The following is a 25,122-nucleotide window of genomic DNA, read 5'->3' as shown; positions in this document are numbered from 1 at the left end:
TTCCTTCACAAACAGTGATATAAAAACACCTTCACTGGGTTTCGATTTTGAAACATGAAGTGCTCATGTTTATTCAACAAAGTCAAAGCCTTTTGGAAAATCTATATGTGGAGGTCAGTTTTGATATGCCACCAATAAATCAGTGCACTCCACAATTATTCTCTTTTATGTCAGTCTCCCCTGCCATTCATGAGAGTAGCATGACGCATACCACGAATGTCATGAATAGGCCTGTTGTGATTAATAAAATAACCATCTAATCGCGATTTATTTGATCTAACTACGATTGTCTGAAACGATGATTACTGTGGTTTTTATACAGCAAGAAGGGGGAGTCATACACCGAAAGACACAGAAGAGTAACAGTTTGCATTTCATGCGCTATAAAGCCTATATCATCTGAAACAATCCCATATCTTGATGTGAAGGACAGAATTATATTTACATTGTTAAATTTAAGTTTACAGAAATGTGCTGCAGTTGTCAGTTAATCTCCACTCAGCATTCAAACAGCTCATCACGTTCGGTTATGACAATCATTATAATACTTTCTGTATACATTAATTCCTTTGTTTAACAATTCTATCTAAACAGAATTGTTAATGACGACAACAAACGAGAGAGAGTGTGTGCACCATGTGCGCTCAGGGGCTGCCGCTCTCAGCGCCGTCAAAATAAAAGTCACCTCGAACACATCGGCCAAGCAGAAAACTTATTGCCATTTTCAAATATCAGCATCGGCCGATAAGTTTTTCTGCTTGGCCGATGTATTCGAGGTGACTTTTATTTTGACGGCGCTGAAAGTGGCAGCACCTGAGCGCATATTGGCCTTGGCAATATATAGGTCGACCACTACTTAGCACTGTAAAACTCTCTCTCCAAGATTATATATTCCCATTATAATACTTGATGTGTAGATAAAGGTCTGGGGATTTGCATAAAATGACATCTTGCTCAAGTTCATTGGTCTCTCATTTCTCTTGTGTCACTTATGTTACTTCAAGCACATCATTTTGCACCCTAGATGTGCATTAGCGCTGCGACTCCATGTTGCTTCAAGTGCACCTTCTTCACCCTGAATGTGCATAAAAATTGAACTTTTCACTGTTATTAATTCATGTTTCACCCTCTCTCTATCTACACTGAATTATACATGTAGTTTCTCAAACACTGTTATGATTGGCTAATATCTGTGCATAGGAAATCAGTATGAAAGCTGACAACGGAGAAAATAATAATCCAGAATAACCTTGAAGGGTATTATAAATCTGTATCCAGCTGTTTGATCTAGCCCAGGTAGGTTAATACCGCACCCTAGTCGAAAGTATTAAATAGCCATCAACAGATACATTACATTACTCATGGCTTGGCTGCAGGGCATAGTTTTAAACTGCTCCATCTTTGATTAACAGCTTCTTGTCAATGCCTTCACCAAATGTACCTGATTCACAAATAATCTAAGATGCAATGTCAAGCTAATTTATAGTCCCACATTAATGTAGTTAGGCGTTTTATTAAATAATATTAAAGGTGATAGTTTACCCAAATTCTGTCATTATTTGCTCACCCTCATGCTGTTCCAAATTCATTTTTGGGTATCCATTTAAGCTTCTTTTTCCTAATGCTGGGCTCCTTCGGAAAGTCATGCCAGTTTCCACAGTAAGGAGCAGCACAGTTATCTTAATCTTTTTAACTTGTCTCAGGGTCTTAAAGCGAGACTCACCGTAATGGTCAAAGACGTCCGTCAAGTGTACATTTAGCTGAAAACAATTAAAAACAGTGTAGTTTTAGATGTTTTTTTTTTCCTGCTAGATGCAGCAGTGTGGACATGACGTGAAGAACTTTTTTTAAATTAAAAACAAGGCACAGAGATGAATGATCATGTCATATGTGAACGACATCAAGCAGTACCTTTTTGTGTGCAGGAACATTGACTGTTCCGCACCATTTTTATTACCTCACCTACTGGGCAAGTGATAATCTAAAAGTAGAAAGTAGTGCTTCGGTGGAGGCAATTATGTGCTGATGTGTTCAGTGAAATGTGTTCAGTGTTGCAATGTTGCAGAAAAGACTAGTTTTTAATAGCTTTATATAGTTTTGGCTCCTTCAACAAAATTTTATAGGTAAAAAGATCCATTGTCAATAGTGTAGCAATGTATGAAGCACATAGAAGTAACTTTCAAACCAAGCCACTCCGTTGAAACCACTGCCAAGTCTTCATGTGGAAATCTTTGAGGAAATCTGTGGAAACTAAATTTCTGATCGCTTGGATTCCTGAAATGACAGAATTTTGTGCCTTGAAATTAGCTGAACAGCAATAAATGTGAACGCATCATTAGGTTTTGTTACAGTGCAATGAACTAGAAAATTATCTCATGACCCATTGTTCGTAAAAAATAAATTATTGGATGGGGATATTCCTGCCACATCTTGTCTAAAAACAATTAGAAGTTTTACTGGGATACCATGAAGTAAACATACATAAGTACTTTTCTATCATAGATCATTTGAAATCCTTTTGTTTTGCTTATTTAGGACCATCTTGGAGAATGACAGGAATTCCTAGCGCTTCACAAGATGATTCTGCATGTTGAAGCTTTTAATATATTTTGTCAATTAAATGAGCAGCTGAATGTCAAGTACTTAAAACTCTAAAGAACAAGGTGAATCAAGGATAAATTGCATTTAGACAGACTTCGAGTAACCGCTAGCCAACAGATGACTTATAACAACATCATCTTCAGAGATTTGGTTTGAGGCTGTCAAAACATAGACCCTGTTCTAAAGACTGAAGATGAGCGAGACAAACATCTCAGCAGCTCCACTTGTGGGCGTCTCCCTCTTTGTGTCCTCCACCTTTTCCACATTCTCCACACTGTGACAGGAAGTTGTGGGAATTGCTCGCAATGTTGCACCTGTTGCCGGGGCAGCGGGTCAACAAAACAAGCTGCCGCCCCCACGTAGGTCTGGGGATGGTGACTGTCTGTCAGCACTGTCATCCGAGCATGCTGGGAGCTGTTGAGAGCCGTTATGATTGGTATAAAGCTAGACAACCTCCCCATTACTCAGCATCAAGGAGGCAGGAAGGTGTGACTAGGTGCAATTTTGCCTGCATCCTCAAATGAGCAGGCAACTGTCCTGGCACGAAAACTTGAAGAGGTTGATGTTGAAAAGAAGAATCGGGCGGAGGCAGGAAAAAAAAACTTTTGCGTCTATAAAAAGCAACCTGTTTAATTCCAATAAATGGATATCAGTTCCTCTGTTGGTGCATCCTCCAATGAGCCTCAGGAGATGAGAAGAGAATGCCTTCCGTTCCAGAAACAAGCATTCTTCCATATTGAACACCAATATGTTTAGTTGGATTGATCAAGTCTGCTTTGATCAAAGCATCGGCTGATTGTTTGCAGGATTTTACATCTAATTTTCTGTAGTTGATCAGTGGTTTTGATGTCAGCGGGGGATATTCTTGGACAAATGACAGCAATCTGTTCATGGCCGTTTAAAGGCTCCGTTTGCACGCACGTTTTCGTGTTTTTCAAAATGTCTGGTCGTTACCAGCATGTGGTTGTAGAAGGCCCCCTGTCAGATTCTCCGTCTGACCTGCAGTTGACTCGCGGCGTAAACAAGGATACCGAAGGTTGTTGTAGATGGCATTGGCGAAATCTTTCCACTGCCCCAATAAAGTGCTGATTCTGACGTTGCAAACGGAAATTTCTAAGTAATTAATGACAACCAGTTGAAATCTGAAAGTAATCACCATGCTGTGTTGTGAGTTTAGAGACTGTGCTGGGCCAGAAACAGAACGTGAGAGAAAGACTGTTTCATGTGATACCCAAAAGTGTTGTCTGTATAGGCAGCTTACTACGTTTTAACTTGAAGGTCTTTTTTGATAATTCAAGGGTCAAATGAAGGCCAAAAATATTTTAATCTGATGTTCAAATTTAAAACATTTGAAAGTGCTTATGATACCCAGAAATGCTGTAAGGTACTAGATACTCTCAATTGAAATACAGAAGTTTTTTCCTTTTTGACCATTGACACGTGACAAAAAATGCAGTCTAGAATGGGAACCGAGGTGTTAAGTTTAAATTGAGCACCTGAAAGTACATAAAATAGCATTGGATCTGAAGGTTAATGATGTCTAGGTAGGCAGCTCACTAGGTTTCAAATTGAAATTAAGTTTTAGCATTTTTTTTTTTTCCACTTATTTAATGCCCAAAAATGCTTTTCAAATATGCATATGATAACCAAATATGCAATTCAGTATTGGTCTTTAAACTGACAGTTCAAAAGTACATACAAGGCAGTCCATTAGGTTACATTTCTCACCTTAGTTCACTTGAACAGACGTAGGATGCGTAAAAATGTCACTTAGGTGGGCAGATTTCAAAGTTTAATCTAAAGTGTTGACTTGGCCTATGAATTGAAGACGGTCCTTGGGAGATGGCTCACACTTGCATGAATGCCTTTTTTTGCAACACTGTTGAATGAAACATTTGACCTTATGCCATGTCAAAATTGTTCCATTGGTTATTTTTTCTTTTCATTTGTAAGGCTAGGTGGGGCTGTTGATACCACTCACATGTCTGTATTTGAAAGGCCGTGCCCCACCCTCATTATCCTGTGAACGTATTGAAGACAGGTCAACCTTTTTTGTCTTCTCTAATATTCTTATTACATCTTTGCTAACACACCTGATGGAAAATATCCATCTGAAGATGTGTCATAACCTCTGTGTGCTTGGGTTTGCCCATACTTGCTCTCATTTAATGTAGATTATTATTCTAAATATTTTTATCTAAGTGCCTTAAGCACTTATTTTTTTCTTTATATGTACACACTGCTGTTCAAAAATGTAGGTTCTGTAAGACTTAAAGGGTTAGTTCCTCCAAAAATGACAATAATGCTACGTTTTACTCACCCCTGAGGCATCCTAGGTGTTTATTATGACTTTCTTCTTTCAGACGATTCCAGTCGGAGTTATATTAAAAATTGTCTTTGATCTTTCAAGCTCTGTCGTTGTAGTCAGCGGGTGTTGCATTGCTTCAGTCCAAAAGACGTGAAATAAAAAGCGCCCCATGTGATTATTACATTTTATGCCTTGGAGGTGAGTAAAACACAGCCTAATTTTCATTTTTGGGTAAACTAACCCTTTAAGATCAACAAGGCTGTGTATATTTGATCAAAAGTACAGTTGTGTAGTGAAATATTAATAAAATGTAGAAAACATGTATTTTTTTTATTAAATTTGAATGTATTCTTGAGATAGTAAAACTGAATTTTCAGTAGTGAAAGTGACGTGACCTACAGCCAAGTATGGTTACCCATACTCTGAATTCGTGCTCTGCTTTTAACCCATCCAAAGTCCACACACACACACACTGTGAACACACACCCGGAGCAGTGGGCAGCCATTTATGCGGCACCCGGGGAGCAGTTAGGGGTTCGGTGCCTTGCTCAAGGGCACCTAAGTCATGGTATTGAAGGTGGAGAGAGAACTGTACATGCACTCCCCACACCTACATTCCTGCCGACCTGAGACTCGAACTCACAACCTTTCGATTGTGAGTCCGACTCTCTAACCATTAGGCCACGGTTTCCCCATGTCTTCAGGGTGACATGCTAATGTAGAAATCTTTTAAATATGTTGGTTCGCTGCTCAAGAAGCCTTTTTTTTTTAACTATGTAAAGTCTTTGCTATCACTTTTTGATGAATTTAACGCATTCCTTACCGAATTAAATGAAAGTTTTAATTTCTTTAAAAACAAAACCTTAGCAGTAGTGTGTCTGAACACAAAACCTGAAACCAGTTTCAAGATGGCTTGGCATAAATCAAGATCTTCCTTTCCTTGAAAAACTGAGGCTTGGCCAGGTATGTTTGCAGTGCAACCTATCCAATTTCCCAAACCTGCTCACAGCCAGGCTGACTATTTTTATAGATACATCTGGTTTATGCCAAGTTAACCTTAAACTGACCAAATAATCCCCCTGAAAAGATCCTGTTTCCTTCCACAAGAGCAAACAGTTAAAACACAACATTAAAACATGTATAATGATGTGTAATGCTCTATAATGTATCTAAATTAAGTCTGATATTTTCTGCCGTAGCTTCTGGAATATGTCGGGAAAGGGAAGAGCATCATGGACGTTGGTCTGGCTCAGGCCCGGCAGCCCCTCACAACACGAAGTCACTACTTTGAAGTGGAGATTGTGGATCCTGGAGAGAAGTGCTACATTGCCCTGGGCCTGGCAAGAAGAGTAAGTCATTTACTGTATTCTTCCACATTTATAAATGATCTACTTGGTTTAAAAGCATCTGCTAAATCAGTGAATGTAGGGAAGTGCATGCACATATGGATAAAAAGAACCACAGTGTCACACTATGGAGGTTAAATGCTTTACAAATGCTATTTAGTTTAGTTTTTTATTTTTGGCAGTAGCGTAGTCTTTTGATTAAAAAATTCCCGGTGGTTTTTTGGTCAAGGAATGAACAGGAAGAGAAGTGTACAGGAAGCTCTGGATATACACCAAGATCGCAAATGTGGCTTCACAACACTGTGTCCTCATAACAGTTTCAAGAGTCTGACATTATAAAATGTCCTGAGGTGCAGAATGCAAATAGAACAGCGGTTTGGGCAAATCACCTCAAACAAATAGTTCACTCGTCTGTCATGATTTACTCATCTTCAAGTCGATCCCCTATGACTTCATTTCTTCTGTCAAATGGTGTACAGAGGCTGTCAGTCTCCAAAATGCATCATAAAAGATTCATAAAAGTAGTTCAAAATGACTCATGCAATATTACAAGGCTTTTTTTTTTTTTTTTACCTTACTCTATGGATTCACAATATATCGGCCACCATATCGATATCGGCCGATAAATGTTAATTTTAATGTTATCGTTATCGAACTGATTATTATATTATATTAAAGCCAATAAAAAATGCATTATTTCCTGGAGAGATACTTCAGATGTGCACTGTTTGCCTTGATGGTTTTTAATTGCTTGAAATATTACTGGAGTCCCTTCAAAAAGGAAAATACAGTGAAGTGCAACATGCAGGGCAAGTCTGTCATAATATAATGAGAACATTACTGTTAAATGATGTTATGGAATCTTTGTACGCCCGTGTTTAAGCATGTTGTTATTGGAAGAACGCATTCACAATGGAGCTGCACCTTTATGACCAGCACAGTTAAGTTCGCTTGTGCATATGTAGCCTTTTGTGCAATTGTAAGTTGTAATAATGTTTATGCATATAGCTCTGATTTATCGCATATAGAATGCATTTGGTTTAGCTAATTGATGGTTAATTGAGCACTTCAGGAGTTGAGGCTAAGGCAAGTTTAAAAAAAAAAAAAAAAATTATGAATAGAGCAAAATATATAAGCTACAACAAGGTTTAATCTTGCTGCAGAGGAACACAACCGGGGTTGCCTGATATAAAGAGATGTAATCCCCGAAACAGCTTCCCACTTACCCAATACGGAAATATCTGCTAAATGTGTTACTTGTTTTTGTCAACCTGGCAACCATGTGCACGCACGCTCTCTCCACAGAGGTTAAATGTGCTTGCTTTTAGAGAGAGAGAGAGAAGCTGTATGTGTATAAATTACCAACATTTGTCGTGTAGGGGTGGGCGATATGACCAAAATCATATATCACAACATTTTTAAAATATCTTCATGGAACATGATCTTTACTCAATGTCCTAATGAATTTTGTTATAAAAGAAAAATGTATAATTTTGACCCATACAGTGTATTTTTGGCTATTACCTCAAATATACCCAAGCGACTTAAGACTTGTTTTGTGGTCCAGGTTCACATATATAAATAATTATCGGTTATCGTATCGGCCAAAGTTTTCGCATCCCTACCTTACACAGTCATTGTACAAGAAGAAGGCCAATTATTTACTAAACCTTGCCTTGGGCATAGCTTTCAAATCTCACATTTCAAATCTGTTTAGAATATAATGCCCTTCAACTACTTTTTAATGTATTTACTATTTATGGTAGTTTTTGCCATTGTGTTTTGTTGTATTTAAAAGAGTAGTGTGAACTTTTTTTAGTTTAGTGTTATTTAAATGCATTGTAAGTACATGTGCAGTGGTGCTCTGAAATGAAGCAAAGTCCTCTATTTTTTCTTTATTTTTATTTTTAAATGAAATGTAAATTCTTGTCCCAGTCACATTTTCTTTCATCATTACTTAGACTATGAACTAGGGCTACCCTCAACTGAAGATTTTTCTACATTGACATTTTTGGCATTTTACATTTATTCCAAAATAAAAATATATATATTTTTATGAGCTTTATTTTCTGTATAGTTTTTTTGTATTATTAATTAGGTTGAATATATTTTAATTTCAGCTCTAGTTTTAGTTTGTCTTTATTTCCATTTTGTAATTTTAGTGCAAGGTTTATAGTATTTCATCTAATATCTATATTTTAGTTTAGCTTTATTTCAATTAACAAAGGTTTTTAATGGTTTCAGTTGTATCTGGAATAGTTAAGGTAGGGACAGGAACGTGACCACTGTGTTCTTCTCTCTTCCTGACATCCTGTACAAGACCATAAGGAAAGGGGAGGGTAATTAGTCTCAGGTTGGAAACGGCAGACGGAAAACAAGACTGTCATGTTGAGTCGTGCGAGGCCGCTGGTTGCTCAGAGAAACGGAGAGCAATTTGTTATTGTTTTTTCGAATTTTGACGTTTTCTGGAACTTTGCATCTGCGTTTCATTAAGTATCAAATATCAGTTAAAGCATTGCTGCCTAATTACTGTTTACTCCCTTTGGACGTGTACCGTGTTCCCTGCATCCTGTGTCTGGAGAGACGTTTACAAACAATGTGGTTGTTAATTGTTACAACATCAAGTGCACGTATCACCTCTGCCGTTTGAGGAACAGCCGCGGAATGGCAACCATCCTAGGTAATGGCAGGATCTCAGCTGCGGTGAGAACATCAGATGGGCCGAATTGCAAGTCTGCTCTCTGCCAGTCCCAGTTTCAGTCGGAGTATGATGGCGGATGTGGGGAGGAAGAGCCGAGCTCTTATCAGCGATCAGTGAACCCTCACCCCCTGTGAACGGGGACTTTAGCTAGCCGTACGAGCTCGTACACATGCATCCGGAATATACACTGGGTTGCTAGGATGCAAGACAAAGATTTTCTTGGTTCTAACGAGGGGCGGAGGTGCGTATCAGAGCCTCGGTGGCCACGTCTGCGTGAATGGGTTGGACCCATATCACCTCCTGACCTTCCCCTCTTGCACCAACCCTTTCCTTTGCTCTCATCCGGCTCCGTGGGACTTTGGTTTCAACCAGCTTTCTAGCACTTCCCATGGAGCAATCGAGGGAGTGTGTGTTCCTGGTGTCCTCATTTATTTTGGAAACATTCACATTTCAAAGTGCAGATCAACTTTTGAAGTGTTCGGCACGAAACACAATAGTCCATCTGTCACCAATCCATCTGACCTCGTCTGGCACGCCATTTGTATTTTTGGGTGTTTCTTCAACTTTGGCCACTTTTAAGATATTAACAACTGCCTTGGAAAGATTTTTCCTTTTATAAAATATTTTTGCTGCTTTCCAGATGTCTTGTATGGGTACATTTTATTATTTTAACCTTGTATTTAACTCTTAACCGTGGAAATCCACCATTAAAACAGAAAAATAAAAATTCTGATAGAAAAATAAACCATTTCATTATGTATTATGTATACATATTATGTATAAACTACAGTTTTAAATAATTTGTTTTTGAAAGTTATTCTCTTATTCCCCCCAAGGCAAAATTTTTTTTCATAAAAATTTTAAAAACAGTAATATTATGAAATCGTGTTACAATTTAATATTTGAATATATGTTAAATTTTCTATTTATTTCTGTGATCAAAGCTGAATTTTCAGTATCATTACCTGCAGTCTTCAGTGTCACATGATCCTTCAGAAATCATTCTAATATTCTGATTTGCTGCTCAATAATATTTACAAATGTTATTGGTTTTATTTTATTTATTTTTTGGAAATGAGACTGTCCCACAACTGTAGTATAATTTTGCCACTGATTAAGTTTTTTCAAAAGTTAGTGATGAGAAGAAAACAAATTAATATAATTTGTAAACAGAACATTTTATTTCCAGTCAAGCTATAATTTTCTAATTATGTAAAATCTGTGGACATCTTATGTACTTAGGAAGCAATAAAAACTTGCTAGCAAGACAGAAAAGGGAGTTGTTTCATTACAAAAAATACTTTATCATTTCCACCACCATCCTTTCTATCATACAATATATCATACAATATTAAATACATAAACTGAAGTGTTGGACAAACATGGACAAGAATTCTCCTTTGATTTATATACACATACACTGTTGGACATTGTCAGGGGTGAAATTAAAAGCAGCAGATAGTATATAGCTCGTATCCCTGGTTAGGCTTTTACTTTTACTCTTTCTAAAAGTGCTCATAGTTTATTGTTTCACGATGACAGCATCTAGCACAAATGCCATTCCCAGCACCCGTATTGTGGTGGTTAAGGGCAGGTACCCTCTTGGCCTAATCTCTGCACTACATGTCATGTAGAGATGTGCATCTGCCTCCACCGGCAGCCTCTCCGCTACTTGTTGTCTTTGCCACAGTGTGGAAATGCAGGCAGCTCGAGTATCGCACATAAAAGCCCCGGGTGGATCTGATAGCGCTCTGCCGTGGACACACATGCTACTGTTTGTGTTTCTTGGAAGCTCGACGCTTCTCTCTAATGGCTTTTGCAGTCTCCTCAGGGGGCCAAAACGCTATATGCATGAACAGCTCCTCTCCTCAAACAAGAGTATGCGGTATATAATTTCATTTGACGAATTCAAAACAAAACTGTTATGTGGGTTGCAGGGCCGAGCGGGGTGATTGATGGGCTGTATGCATTGCATGGCATGCTGAAGTGTCTGTTTGCTTGTGTGTTCATACGCTGTACATGATATGGAATAGAGATGTAATCGTACGAATGCACAGAATGCGCCATCATTTATCCTGGTGTTGGCGCACAGATGTAAACTCATTCGAAATTAAGTAATGTTTGCAAACAGTTTACTTTGTCATGTGTCGTTCCAGAGAACGCCACTCCATTGTCTCTGCATGTTTAGAGCTGTTTGTCAGATTCGCCTAAGGTATCATCATCACCCCCGTGCTTTCGTTGTACAACTTCATCATCTAGTCCCATGCTTCACCTACATCGGTGGACAGAACGATGTTAAACGAATCATCTTACTTTCTTAGAAAGGGACTTTGTGACTCATTTAAATTATCTGTCTGTTTTAGGACAGGTTTTTTGGTCCCCTGGTTTCCTCATTAGATAAACAGATGAAAAGATCTCAACTTGAACCATAACACAACCCTCTATCAGCCTTAACCAAAACAGATCCCCTTGTAATCCTCTAGACGAGATTACAGAATGCCAGCACATGGAATTCTAGCATTCTTTTCACCTGTGTTCCACTTATTTTATTGTCATCTTTGGAAAGAAATTATTTTACAAATTGGTAATTACTTTTATGGCTACAATTAGTTTTCAACCAACACTTCTGTTTAAAAGTTTGGGCTCAGTAAGATTTTTTATTTTATTTTAAAAATGTAATTAAGACTTTCTTTTTTATTTTAAAGAAATAACTTTTATTTAAAAAAAAATTAGTACTTTCTCTACAAGGATGAATTGATTAATTGCTCTAAAGTGAGAGCGTAAACTGTGAAGTTATTTCAGTTCAAATAAATGCTGTTCCTGTGAACGCTATTCATCCAAGAATAAAAAGAAAAACAGAAAGATGTAGCACAGTTTCTAAAAACATATTAACCAGCACATCTGTTTTCAACATTGATAATACTAAATGCTAATAATTTCCACATTTTAACACACAAATAAATTACATTTTAATATATATTAAAATGGAAAACAGTTATTTTAAACTAAGAATATTTCAGAATTTTACTACATTTTTTCTAAAATAAATTCACCCTGGGTAATCATAAGATACTTAGTTTAAAAAAAACATTTGTAAAATCTTATCAACCTCACATTTTTTGATCTAATGTATATGGGATCTTTATTTTAACAGCAACTAACAGTTTAATTGTTACAGAATGAACACTTACTGTATGCAACATTTGCTTAAAATTCAATTAAAATATGTTTCTGTAACTTTATAATAAGGTTCAGTTTATATAACGTGCTGGGTATAAACTAGCATTTAAAATACTGTTACAATATATTTGTCTATATTGTAGCTTTATTAATTTTCATTTTAACATATACATTTTGAGTTGTGAAAATTAATTAAATTAATGTATTATCAAACATGAATTAGCATTAACATTTTACAGCATTTATGTATTTGATACCCAATACATTTACAAATGTTAACAATTTTTTTGAAGAAAAATGGTGTGTAATGAATGCGTTATGAATGTGTTTTTGTAGTACATAAACAGGATTCAAGAGAACTGTTGCTACAATTTTGGTGTAAACAGGCTTCCATAGTCTCTTCAAATGACAACAGAGAAATACAAAAATATCTTTCCATGTTGATTTGCTCTAGTCATTCTCAGATCTAAATCAAAATCAAAATATTGGCAGCACCCTGTGTTTCTGCTGGCATGGTGTGTCTGTATATGAAAAAACATAACCTTTGCAGCTATGTGACAGCAGCACTTAAACCTAAAACAATGAGCTGAGATGCTGTAATTGTTTTCTGGCTATAGAACTCAGTCGTCTCTCCACCACATTAATATGGAAGTGTTGAGTGAGGTTGTTAAAAGTGAAAGTGTGGCAAGTTCATGTTTAGAGCAAGGCTTGAAAACAAAACAAAAAATTGAATTGGTTCACTCAGAGCAGAATCGATATTTTAATGTTTCTGTTCCTGCGTACCTCTGTATTATTATCGTTCCGAAATCGGTTTGCCTAGGAAAAAATACAGGTAAATAGCGTTTTTTTTTTTTTTTTTTTTTTTTATATACTTTTTCATAGCCTATAATAATAAAACAAATAATGACAATAATAACAATAGCCTAATTTTCTACTCAAAAAAAGAAAGGGAAAAAAAAGAGATCAGGAAGAGATCTGGTATCTTAACCCGTTGTGCTTAGTCATAGCCAATACAGCATCACCATCTGGCCAAATTATAGGCTACTAAACAAAAGAAAAAAATATTTTAACGCTTTAAAGACAATCAAGTATTTTTTAAGATATTTGAAAATGTTTGCTGCATTGTAAAAAAACGAACTTATGCTTTCGTTCCTTGAACCGGTTCAGAGCCCTGGGTTTAGAGTAAATCCATCACCTCCATCGGTATCTGTAAAACCAGACTGTTTTCTTGTCTAATTGTTAGAATATGTATCTTATGTTTATTAATTCTTCCCCTCTTTTTTCAGGATTACCCAAAGAACAGGCATCCAGGATGGAGTCGAGGTTCTGTTGCATATCACGCAGGTGAGCTGTTATAGGTCATTTTAACAGCCAGTATGTTTACATGCATCATTTTTTGAACTACAGCAGGCTATTGTATACTCTACAGCTGTGGTTTTCCGAATTTTACTGTAAAATTTAGGTAGCGGGATGCTGGTTTGAACAGAAATTTACAGGAAAAAATATATAAAGTTAAAAGTATACTCCACTTTAAAAAAGTCTATCTGTCTTCGTACATGATGTAACTACAGAAGAGTAAAGTTTTAAATAGGAAAAACATAGAAACTCTTTGGTCACTTTTGAGTGAGATGCTAACGGTCTAATCAGAATCAATTGTCTGTGCCGAGCTAAGCTAAAAGTGCTACTGCCAGACCTGGAGATCGGCTGAATGGATTCGAAAATGGTAAAACTCAACTAGTTTGAGAGTTGGAAAATAAGCCTATTTTCAAAAAAAAGTGGAGTGTTCCTTTGAAGTGCCCTTACTATGGGTTATGAAAGGTTCATATTTTGGTTTTGGGAGTCCCCAATAACAGGTTGACATGCATCCAAGGTAAAAAAAAAAAAAACAGTCATTGACTCATATTATGCATTTATTTTTACCTTATATGCTCAACAACTCCCAAACGATTCGCTCAATGATTCATTTTTCCAAACACCTCCTTTGCGTGATCCTAATTGGCAGTGATTGGTCCAATTCTCATTTTAATTTCATCATGCCTGTAATGCCTGATGAGCGCAGTTGTGTACAGCGTTAACGGGGAATATTTTCACCACTCCAAGAGCGGCACCTAGTGGCAAAGAATGAATATGCATCTTCATTCAGACCAATGGAAAAGACCAACAAGTGGGCGGGCATTATGCAAATGTTTTTATTTTTTTGTAAACATGAAAGGGCTTGGGATTTGTTTTAAAAACAACTCGTTTCAATTATTCAGAGTCAGCTTTTTCTTTCGAGCGACTATAACTTTATACGCGGTGCAGTTTCAAATGTAAAACTTTGCAGGATGATTCCATTCACACACTGCACTTTAATTATATACCAACCTACTGATGTACCTACCACCATCAAAAAACAAGTGAAATAAAATACTAATATATAGAAGGTGCACAGTGTCATTCACACAGATACTAAATATCCACATATTCAGATCCTGTTTACACAAAGTTAGTTTTGTTTACTCCGTTTTGTCATCTCAGGTTGTATTCCTATCACAGTTCATGCATGGATTACCCAGAATTCCTGCAGGTGGTGATTTTTTTTTCCTAAGCTTTATTATTTGACTCCTCTACTCTTTTCAAGCCTACACATCTATGGGCACCATCTCTACAGTGTGTGGAGGTCCTGGGTGCTGATAAGAGGATTGTGGAGATGAGATGAGTGTGTTGATTAGAAGCAAATCCTCTTGAAAATGGCAGAAGGATAAATAGCCCTATCTCACTCCACAGGTTCCATCTTCCAAAGCAGCTCAAAGGAAGTTGATATCGGATAAGATTGCTGCTCAATGTAAAGATGGCAATCTTTATACTCAACCCTGTCATGCCTTCATGCCACTTCACATAACAGATTAGTCACTGAGTATCATCCTGAATGAAACAATGCGCTCCTTTTGTGACTCACAGCCTATTGTTTAAGGGTGAGGGATTTTGCCTGTGAGCCAGATAAACAGTGATGGTGAATTTTATATATATATATATATATATATATATATATATATATATATATATATATATATATATATATATATATATATATATATATACACACATCTGTTACTACTTTAAGTGGGTTATTTGGGCTTTAGCTGCAATAGTGGAGATGCTATAAAAATGTCCTGTCAATAATCTTGTTTGATAGCCCAGACATTGATAGATTAGTGTTTTCCATGATGCTTTTTGATGCATCTGCAGGCCTGAGTGTCCAACTCCACTAAAAGACTACCAGACTTTAAGCACTGCACAATTCAAAGTGAGCATTAATTGGACATCATAATACCATATGCATGATAAACACCTTTACCATATTAGTTATTTAAATCAACCTATATTCAATAATTGTGCATTCAGTGTTTTCCACAGCCTTGCACTCTATTTATGGCAGCACTCCCCCACCTCCATATACAGTATATGTATTTGCAAATTAATTTTTTGCCAGCGGGAGAGATGGAGGTTTCTCCGGTAACGGCTGTAAAGCAGCGCTGAGCTCACAAACGCTGCTTTATTGGGCATTGCATGCAAGATGAAAGGAAAATGACAGGTTACCTTCTGAAATACAGTGATATAAAAACACTTTCACCAGTTTTTGATTTTGAAACGTGCACTGCTCATGTTTATTTAATTAAGTCAAAGCCTTTTTGTGGTGGTCAGTTTTGACATTTTGGTCTATTTGTGATGGTCAGTTTTGACATTGTGGCAGTCCGCCACAAATAAATCAATGTGTGGGGAAACCCTAACATTATTATCTCTTTATTAATTTTACATTTAGATTACATTTGTTGTCGTCTAACCCTTGTGCGGCCCTCATTTGGGAGTCACACTCAGGGTCTTCACGGTCAAAAGTGACCGGACACCTGAAATGTAACTTTTTTGCCCCCCAGTAAAATCAGTGGAATGTATTTTTATTCAATAATATTTTTTCTTTTGTATTTTGAGAAAATTTTAAGGTATTAATTCATATTTATGCAATAATTATGAACAATTTTTCTCATAGAAAATAGTACATCATTTTTTTTTTCTAATTTTTCAATTAGGAAACTAGGCCAGAGATTAGGCCTTTCAAATACATTTTTTTGAAGATTTTTTAGCGCCACCTGGTCAGAGCAAAGAAAGAAAAACATGTAAGTGCATGGTGCAACCACTTATTACCAGTATAGGAATCTATAGAGAGGCTTGTGAATTCCCTTATTGTTTTTAGACATAATTGCTTACTCATATTAAGTAGTGTACTTGAATATATATTAATACATTCTAAAGAGTACTTTTTGTATATATTTTTTTATACTTCTTCTGTTATAAATAATGATTTCATGCATTATTTGCATTAAAGTTTTTGCATTATGATTGCAATCAAACCTGAACATATTGTTCAGTGGCACAGAGCTCCTGCAAAAAAATAAAAAATAAGAATCCTCAGAATGGTGCAAAGGACCGAGTCTGAGTTTCTAAGTGCACTGACAAACCCAAGAGGCAGCACTTGCTTCTCATCGCTGTTTTACAGACAGCAGGTCATAGGTGTGTGTGTGCGTGTGTGTGTGTATGTGATTATTTGTGATTATTATGTCATACCTTCACTGCTGTTAGATTTTCTCTGCATTATGACTGAATTATTGAATGGATTTCACATTCTCAAAACTTTGCTCTGTGTTACAGACACAGTAGTTCATAGGTGTCTATGTGTAAGTATGTGTGTGTGTGTGTGTGTGCATCTGTGTGTGATTGGATGTGTCAATATCACACTCTTGATGTTTTATAGTGTCATCCCTTCACTGCTTTGCCCTTTTTTTCAGTTTTGTGATCGATTTGTAGATTGTGTACACAAATATTTTCTCAATTGTTGTATTTTTGTCTATTTCCCATTCATTTCCTATGGACGGTCATTTTTGACCGAAGACCCTGAGTGTTACTATTTTTTTTACGCCCACTTAGACTGTTCAAATCATGCCCTCAATTTTTTTGTGTGTTCACACCCCAAATGGCATGAAGGTCACCGTATTTCATATCATTCCGATGAAGCTGTGATTTTTTAACATTTCAAAACGTAAAATATTCCCGTCAGAAATGACCGAAGACCGCAAAAGTGTTAAGACTCACTTTATACTTAATCTTATAAACACTAATTTAATAACAGCGTGAAATATAATCTTTTGGAAATCTCGATATATAATTCTTATAGTGTACATTGTCATGATGCCTAAATTAGCATTTAAAATGAATTAATTATTTAAAAAGTAATATGTGTGTTAGGGGTGTAACGGTACGTGTATTCGTACTGGACCGTTTCGGTACAGGGCTTTCGGTACGGTGCATGTGTGTACCGAATGACGGAATTCAATATTTTGTGCGCGGAATATAAGTAAATTTTCGTGTTTCCAAAAGAACATATTAAGTGGCGGAAGTCTCCTCGTTCAGCGCAAATCCCGCCCTGCAGCTGATTCGGCCGGCGACCATAGACAGTAAAATAAATGGACACAGCGACCCCATTGGAACTCAATTGAGACAATTGAAGCCCATTTTTAGCTATTTTTAGCACTTCCGTTTCTTACGCGCAGACTCAAACTAAGCTTGATGACGTCAGCAACCTGTCTGACAGATGTAAATCTTCTAGTAGCTGTGCGTGAAAACTGCCATCGTTAATCTTGCAGAGACGGCGAGCTTGATTGGAAGGCTAACAAACGCAATCGTTAGCCTATTTTTACAAAAACTGTTTCTACGGGTCCATATTGTAACATAGAAGGTAATGGAGCCCTTTATACATTGTCGTGTATCTTTAGAAATAAATAATGGACAAATAGAGTCTTTAAACGCCTCAGATGTAAAGTTATTCGCTGTCAAAGTGACGCCAAAATTAATGGGAGGTCAATGGGATGCTAACGCAAGTGAAGTTCTGCTACAAGATGGCGGCACATGACCGACTTCAACTTCCGTTCGACTTCCTTGCCGCCTGCCGGCGACACACTGGATGCATGGCGCAAGCGCCTCAGCTGCGTGGTGTGTCTGTTTTTAATTCGGCTCCCATGTTAACAGGTTAGAGCTATCGATTTTCAAATATTGCACCTGTCAAACATAGTCTATTTTGCCGTCAATACTGTTGACGGTGTCCTTTATCAGTAGGCTTTATATTTATGTTCAACATGAAGTATAGATATTGTTTTCATGAAGACAAGAGCCTGGTCTGTCGGCGGTCTCCCTCTATGTCACCTACAGCAGCAGCAGTGCGTCAGGCACGATTCTGGTGAAGCAGGCCTACAAGCTGGGATTGGTAATGCTGCACTCTAATCATAGTTATTTATTTATATTTTTCATTATATTTTATTATATGATATTGGTTTGAGACTGAGAGTATTTTATTTAGTGGAGAACTTTGCAGCAGTATTTTATTTCTTATTCTTTTTTTTATTTTAGATATATTTTCTTAAAAAGTATTTAAAACAAAAAGTGTATAGTAATAAACAACCTGCAGTTTAATGTTTGCATTTCTTTCCCTTACTGTACCAAAAATGAACCGAACCGTGATTTTAAAACTGAGGTACGTACCGAACCGTGATTTTTGCGTACCGTTACACCCCTAGTGTGTGTGTGTGTGTGTACGTGTATGAATGAAAAAATAAATATTACATTTCAATTAAATATACACATTTCAAAGCTTATTCTATATTACATATAAATATTGAAATATATAGAGAAAAATAAATATTGATTAATTATTGTTTGTTACATGTTAAATCTTTATCTTTGCTGTTTTAAAATGTATACAAATTCTAATTCATACTAAAATTCCATTTCTCTCTTGTTTTACAAGTTTATATGTATTTCAAAATATATGTTTAATTTTTTTAGATGGGTAAATTGAGAAAATATAATATTGTATATCTAGTCATAGTAAATTAAACATTTTAACATTTCTTCATGTATGTATTTCTATTTGTTTTGCCTTTAATTTATTAATTTATATATTTCAAAATATATATATTTATATTATGTTACTGATAATAACAAGACAGTAATTATTGCATTGAAGCAAATTTTCGTTCCAGTGCACCACCAGAAGTGATGGAAGTTTGTTTATTTGCTAGTGAATTCACCCAGGCCTTGTGTTCTTCTCGAGTGTGAAAAATTCCGTCACATCATCACTCTCATCAGGGCGATGCAGTTTGTCTTTGGCACCTCGAGGAGTGTCAGGCTCTCTTGTCAGATTTTGCGGAGCTGCATTTATGGGGCATGTCTTTTCCGCGCCTCATTGCGGCACCCGCTGATGGAGGTCTGGCATTGGCACAGAAGCGGGTCAGATCAGGGGGGCATGACTCATTGTCCTGCCCTGATCTATAAGAGGCCCACATCTATGACTCATAATCCTGTTAGTCATCACGTAGAGACACGTTACAGCCACTGATCTGTCGCTCTGGGGGTCGGCGTCCTCACACACATCACAGCCAAAGACAGCCAGGCTATTTGTATCTCATGTTGATGAAGAAATAACGCTGGAAGTCGGGGTGATGAATTTATTTGGAGTTTGAAAGAAGCATAAAATACCCAGTCTTGCTTTAATTCATCCGCTGACCGTGCCAAGTGGGTCGAAATAGTTGGCAGGGAGTCTCTTCTCCCCAAATCACTATTTTCAGTCTTGTTAGTTTTAACGGGGTACGTGACTCTTACTTGAAAATGTTGATGACACGAACGAGCAAATCGCTTTTCCGTTCTTAGCCGCCAGGTTCTTAAAGTGCCCTTCTTGTTTGCGGAAGCAAGTCTGCGTTCCCAATCTTTTCCAGAGAACGGCTCTGACATTCGAGGAAAGCCCTCTCTGCACTCCGGTGTACCGTTTCCTGTCGGCTCGGGTGCCAGAGGGCCTAAAAGCTCTCCAGCAGGCTCAGAGAGCGCGTGCCCGAACCTTATTTTTAGTCGCCTTCCTCTCCCACAGCGGTCGTGGTTTTGCAGAGTGTGGTGTTGGGACAGAGGCCCACATGGGAATCATAATGATACAGTGTCTTCGTCTCCCTCCGCATGTTCAGATAGGGATTGTTTAAACAGTATCCTGAGCTGGGAACGGGTCCCATGACAACTCCACAAATATTTACCAGCCACACACTGCAAGAGGGTTTTTTGTCTGCAGGCTACCTTTCCGTGTTTTTCTTTCACTTGCTCTTGATTGTTGTTTTCTCTTGGTTTTGTTATCTCCTTATATAAGGAGAACTTCGATTTAGGAGAAAGAGTCGTACAGAGGCATGAAAGCACATCTCCTTTCATCCTGTCAGTTTCTGGATGAAGAGTACAAGACTTCTCTGGATCATTAAGAGCAAATGTGTGAGGAATGCAGCATTAGTGCTTAGGTTCACGTCAGGTCTTGACAGCGCTAACTTTAGCATTTCTGCTTTATGTCCTAAAATTCCTCCAGATGATTAGTTTTCACCTCCATCATTTAGTGTAAATGGGCCAGCCTTTAAAAAGATAATGAGACGATATACAGAAACAAATATTCTGAAATCTGAAATCAAACACTGAGTAAATCAGCCATTTTGCCTGTGGTGATACTGTCCAACAGCGACACCAGCAGATGACGTCTCAGGTGGAGGTAGCACCTAAATTAATAGAGCACCTCCATACATACGTGTGACCATAATGATACCTGTTTACCAGGGCTTTTCTGTATGAAAGGTACGAAAAGATAAAAAAAGAAATAGTAATACCATGGTGTTTTTTTGTTGCCATGTCTTTTGTTTCATTAAAATGTGTTACATTTGAAAAAATAGGTTTCTTTTTTATCATACTTTCCAAATATGATAAATATAACTGTATTTTACACATGGTACACTACCTGTCAAAGGTTTGGGGTTGGTAAGAATTTTTGTAAATGTTTTTTAAAGAAGTCACTTATGCTCAGCGAAAACAGAACAGAAACAACAATTTAAAATAACTGTTTTCTATTTTATTATATTTTAGCACATTGATTATTCCTGTAATGCAAAGCTGAAGTTTCAGCATCATTACTTCAGTGTCACACGATCCTTCAAAAATCATTCTAATATTATGATTTGCGGCTCAGAAAACCTTTGTTTGTGCTGCTTCATATTTTTTTAGAAATCATAATACTTTTTTTTCAGGACTTTAATGCAATTTAATGCATTTTTCCTGAATACAAGTATTTATTTCTTAAAAAATCTACCAACTCCGAACTTTTGGATGGTAGTGTAAATAAATATACACACTAGTCCAGTTTTTTTCTGTTACTATGTAAAATCATGGTTTATTAATGAAAGTAGCTGCATTTGAACTGTCCATCATATCTGCTCATAGATGATGGGAAGATCTTCCATGGAAGTGGAGTAGGAGACCAGTTTGGCCCTCGCTGTTTTGAAGGGGACATCATGGGCTGTGGAATAATGTTTCCTCGGGACTATGTGCTGGACGGTGAAGGTAACAACATAACTGCCTATGCATACTTGAAAATACATACTTTGATCAATTTAGCATACTTGTCAGGACTGTAGGCCAAGTTTTTAGATGAGCATCCAGCTCAGTCTGGTTTCTCTGTCAGATGAGATGGACGACTGGGATGCTGCTGATGTCCAACCAAAGCAGGGGCGTGTCGAAAATTTACTGTATTTGAACGATGAAGACGAGGAAGAGGGAGATGATCCAGAACAAGAACACGAGGGCCTAAAGGTTATGGTGAGTGTTTTTGGAAATGTTTTCATTATATAAACGATTAGATTTATTGTAATGGCAGATTCAGATTTAACATAATAGGAATAAATTACATTTAAATATTTTGAAACCGAAAACCACTCGATTGTAATAATATATCATGTAATGTTATTATATTACTTTCACTGGGTTTTTAATCAAATAAATATGGAGACTTGTTACTTCTACTGAAGTGCTAAAAGCCTCAGTTCTGACAGCTAAACAAATGAATCATCCTTATTTGTTGTTTTTAAGCCGGTTGGAGTCGGTCATTCATCAAGTCAAATGTTTTAAGCTTGCAGAAGATTAATGCATTGAGGTCTCCCAGCGGGATGTTATACTATCAAGAGCCTTCCATGCCAAAAATCGCACAGCCCGACTCTGTAATCAGCGAGTTTCTGACTGTCGACTCGACACGATGGCTTAACCACAGTGCTGTTTGTTTTCGCACACTGGGCGAGAGTTAAGATGCTCGCTTCCACACTTATGAACAATATGAATAAGCTCCATATCTCATAAGAGCCGTCTTCTTGAGGGTACAGGATATCCCAGATGCAGTCAAGATGAATTTGAAATATAAAAGAAAAACAAGATGTTTGCCAAGTGTTTTCTTGTGCTCATCATGTGTCCCGAAGAGTTTTGGAACTAGCGTGTAGCAGGACCGTCAGACGCCCAGTCTCAGCCCTGTAGCTTTGGAAATGCTGACTCACTCTCTTCCCTCTCCAGCTGTGGAAATGCTGACTCACTGTCGCCCCTCTGTGCTCATCTAGGTGTTCTTCACCCGGAACGGCAAGATTATCGGCAGGAGGGAAGTGGTTGTCCCGGACGGAGGATTTTACCCCAGTATCGGGATGCTCAGCAGCGGAGAAAAGGTGAAGGTGGACCTCCATCCTCTCAGCGGATAAAGCTACGGGCGGATGGGAAAGACCAAAAAATTATGCTGAGATTTCAGTTATCTTTTGTACATTTCAAGGCACTTCAAAATGCAAGTTTGACACGTCTAACACTCCAGTGCATGTTTCTTCGACAGCGATCACCTCAGCTTCAATCGGTGTACTGTGAGACCACATGTAGAGGGGCTTGTGGCATGAAAATGGTTAATATTGGGCGTCAAAATAATGTATGGAAATATTAAATTATATATTTTTAATGTATATATGTAAATTGATGTATTGGCTGCTATACAAACATTTATTTAGCAAAAATCAATCATGATATTAATTAATAACTTGACACCCTAGAGAAACTTAAAGAGATGGCATGAGGGTGTCAATGATTATAAATAAATGACAAATACATATAATAATGTTAAAAATAACTTCACAGTTTTCCACAAGCACTCCCTCTCACAAATGACTTGTGAAGGTGTTGAAAGCATATTACGGTTATTTTTCTTATGATTCATTTTGAATTTCATTTAAAAAGTGCCATTTTTTTTATTGTTATTATTTCTGTCTGAAACTGAGCGGTTGAAGTGTTTGTCAGTGGATAGCATGGAGTAATTGATGAATGCATTTTAAATCAGTTATGTTTATTTAGTTCAGTCTTTTCTGTAAATGTAGAGTTTGACAACAGTTTGTGGACATTTTCTCAGATATTTCAGGGGGAGTCAGAAAACCTAGCGCTGTTTATTCAGGAATTGTTCACTGTAATGTGAGCTGGTCTGGTTCACAAATGCTACAAGCACTTTAGAGACGTATCAACTTAAGAGGATAGTCCGACGGGAGAGCGGCACTGATGCTGCGCTCTAGACTTCTCAACACCTCGCTGATGCAATAATGCACTTCCTCTTCTGTCCTGTTACATATCACATATGGAACAAAACCGTTTCATATGACGTACTTTGCCAAATTAAATGTTGAATATTTCTCCTCCAACATGTCTTATAAACAAAGACTTTTAATGATATTAAATGTTACTCTATATTGCCATCATTTAGTTTCTTAAGTTAAATCTGTTGGTTATGTTCAGAATGAGATACTAGCTTACTGCAAACTGCACAGTGTATACTGTATGTCTAAAAAAAATTATTGTCCAAAATATTGGAAGCTTGTTTTGACAATGGGATTAAAAAAACTTGGGATTTTTTTTTTTTTAAGAATAGCAGGTCAGTTGCGATATAGAAACTCACATTAAAAAAAAAAAAAAAAAAAAAAAAAAAAAAAAAATAGTGAGATAAAAAAATGACCTCATTCATTTTTTTATTCTTTGGAAGGAGCAAAAAAGAAATTGAAAATCTCAATTACCTTCCTCAAATTTTAATTCCATGGTGGAAAATATAATTAAGAGAAGTCAGAATATTTTTGAAAGAGAAAGTCAGCATTGAAAAGTTTTTTTTCCCTAATATTGAGACAAAAAGTCACTATTTTTTTTTATCCTATTTTTTTATCACTTGGCAGAATCGGACTTTCATATTAAATGCAATGGTAATTTATATTATCTCAACATCTTGAATGCAGAGAGTGAAATTCAGTTTTTTTATGTTTTTATTTCTTACACAAAATTGGATCAAAATATAACTTGTTTTAAAATTGCAGTGCAATTGTATAAAGTTAGGGTGGCCATTCTGGCCGTTCTTATGTTAAGTGCAATGCATTGTGGGAAATCCTAGTGCATTATGCACATTTTGCCATTTCTATGCATAAATGTTAATGCTATGAACAGTATACTGCAGAAATAGTAAGAATAGAATGCTGTTCTGAATATAGCCATAGTCATATTTGACAGGATGCATGGGGTTTCAAAGCACCTGCATCAATGAAAAAGGAGCTTCGATTTATTCATCTGAAAGTTCCTCAATGATTTATTACACCCTTCTTGTTTAACATAGACTATTTTCTTGCTACATTAAATGAAAATACATTTTTCAATATAAAGAGAAGAATGGGTGGACCGTCTACTAAAGCCTTTCCATTTAGTGGTAAAATGAATATTCCAGATCAGATCATTTAACATAAAGAATTGCTTGTGTTCCAGACATAAATTGACAGAACAGGGAAGCCAAAACCAAATACCTCTATCAGTTAAGCTTATGCAAAAAGCCAAGCGGTTGTCCTCTCCAAGATCATCTGAATTCCTCCACTGGAATGTGGTTGCTTGGCGTATAAATGGGCGATGATCGTTTTGCTTTCACACAGTCTTACTAAATGGAGACTTGTGTTGAAGATGTTGATGTGCTGCTCTAATTGTAGCATGCACTCTTTTGCTAATGTGTACATAATAAAGAAACGGTTGTTTCCACACAAACTGTACTTGGGCTTGCAGTCAAATTC

The 25,122-nt window shown here is 36.9% G+C and overlaps 1 protein-coding gene across 1 annotated transcript in view; it reads left to right on the top strand.

Annotated features, from left to right (window-relative positions):
- LOC128011515 (SPRY domain-containing protein 3) overlaps positions 1-25,101 on the top strand; it is a 46,200-nt gene extending 21,099 nt beyond the window's left edge. Inside the window, exons 7-11 of the mRNA XM_052593999.1 lie at positions 6,109-6,258; positions 13,423-13,480; positions 21,461-21,580; positions 21,702-21,835; positions 22,621-25,101. Coding sequence (XP_052449959.1) covers positions 6,109-6,258; positions 13,423-13,480; positions 21,461-21,580; positions 21,702-21,835; positions 22,621-22,755 — 597 coding nt within the window. The 3' untranslated portion in view covers positions 22,756-25,101. The remainder of the gene's footprint in view (positions 1-6,108; positions 6,259-13,422; positions 13,481-21,460; positions 21,581-21,701; positions 21,836-22,620) is intronic.
- Positions 25,102-25,122: the final 21 nt, after the last annotated feature.

The sequence above is a fragment of the Carassius gibelio genome, chromosome B23 (assembly GCF_023724105.1).
Source record: "Carassius gibelio isolate Cgi1373 ecotype wild population from Czech Republic chromosome B23, carGib1.2-hapl.c, whole genome shotgun sequence".
Lineage (NCBI taxonomy): Eukaryota > Metazoa > Chordata > Actinopteri > Cypriniformes > Cyprinidae > Carassius > Carassius gibelio.
The sequence above is the reverse complement of the archived record's forward strand: the minus strand, read 5'-3'. Positions and strand labels throughout refer to the sequence as shown.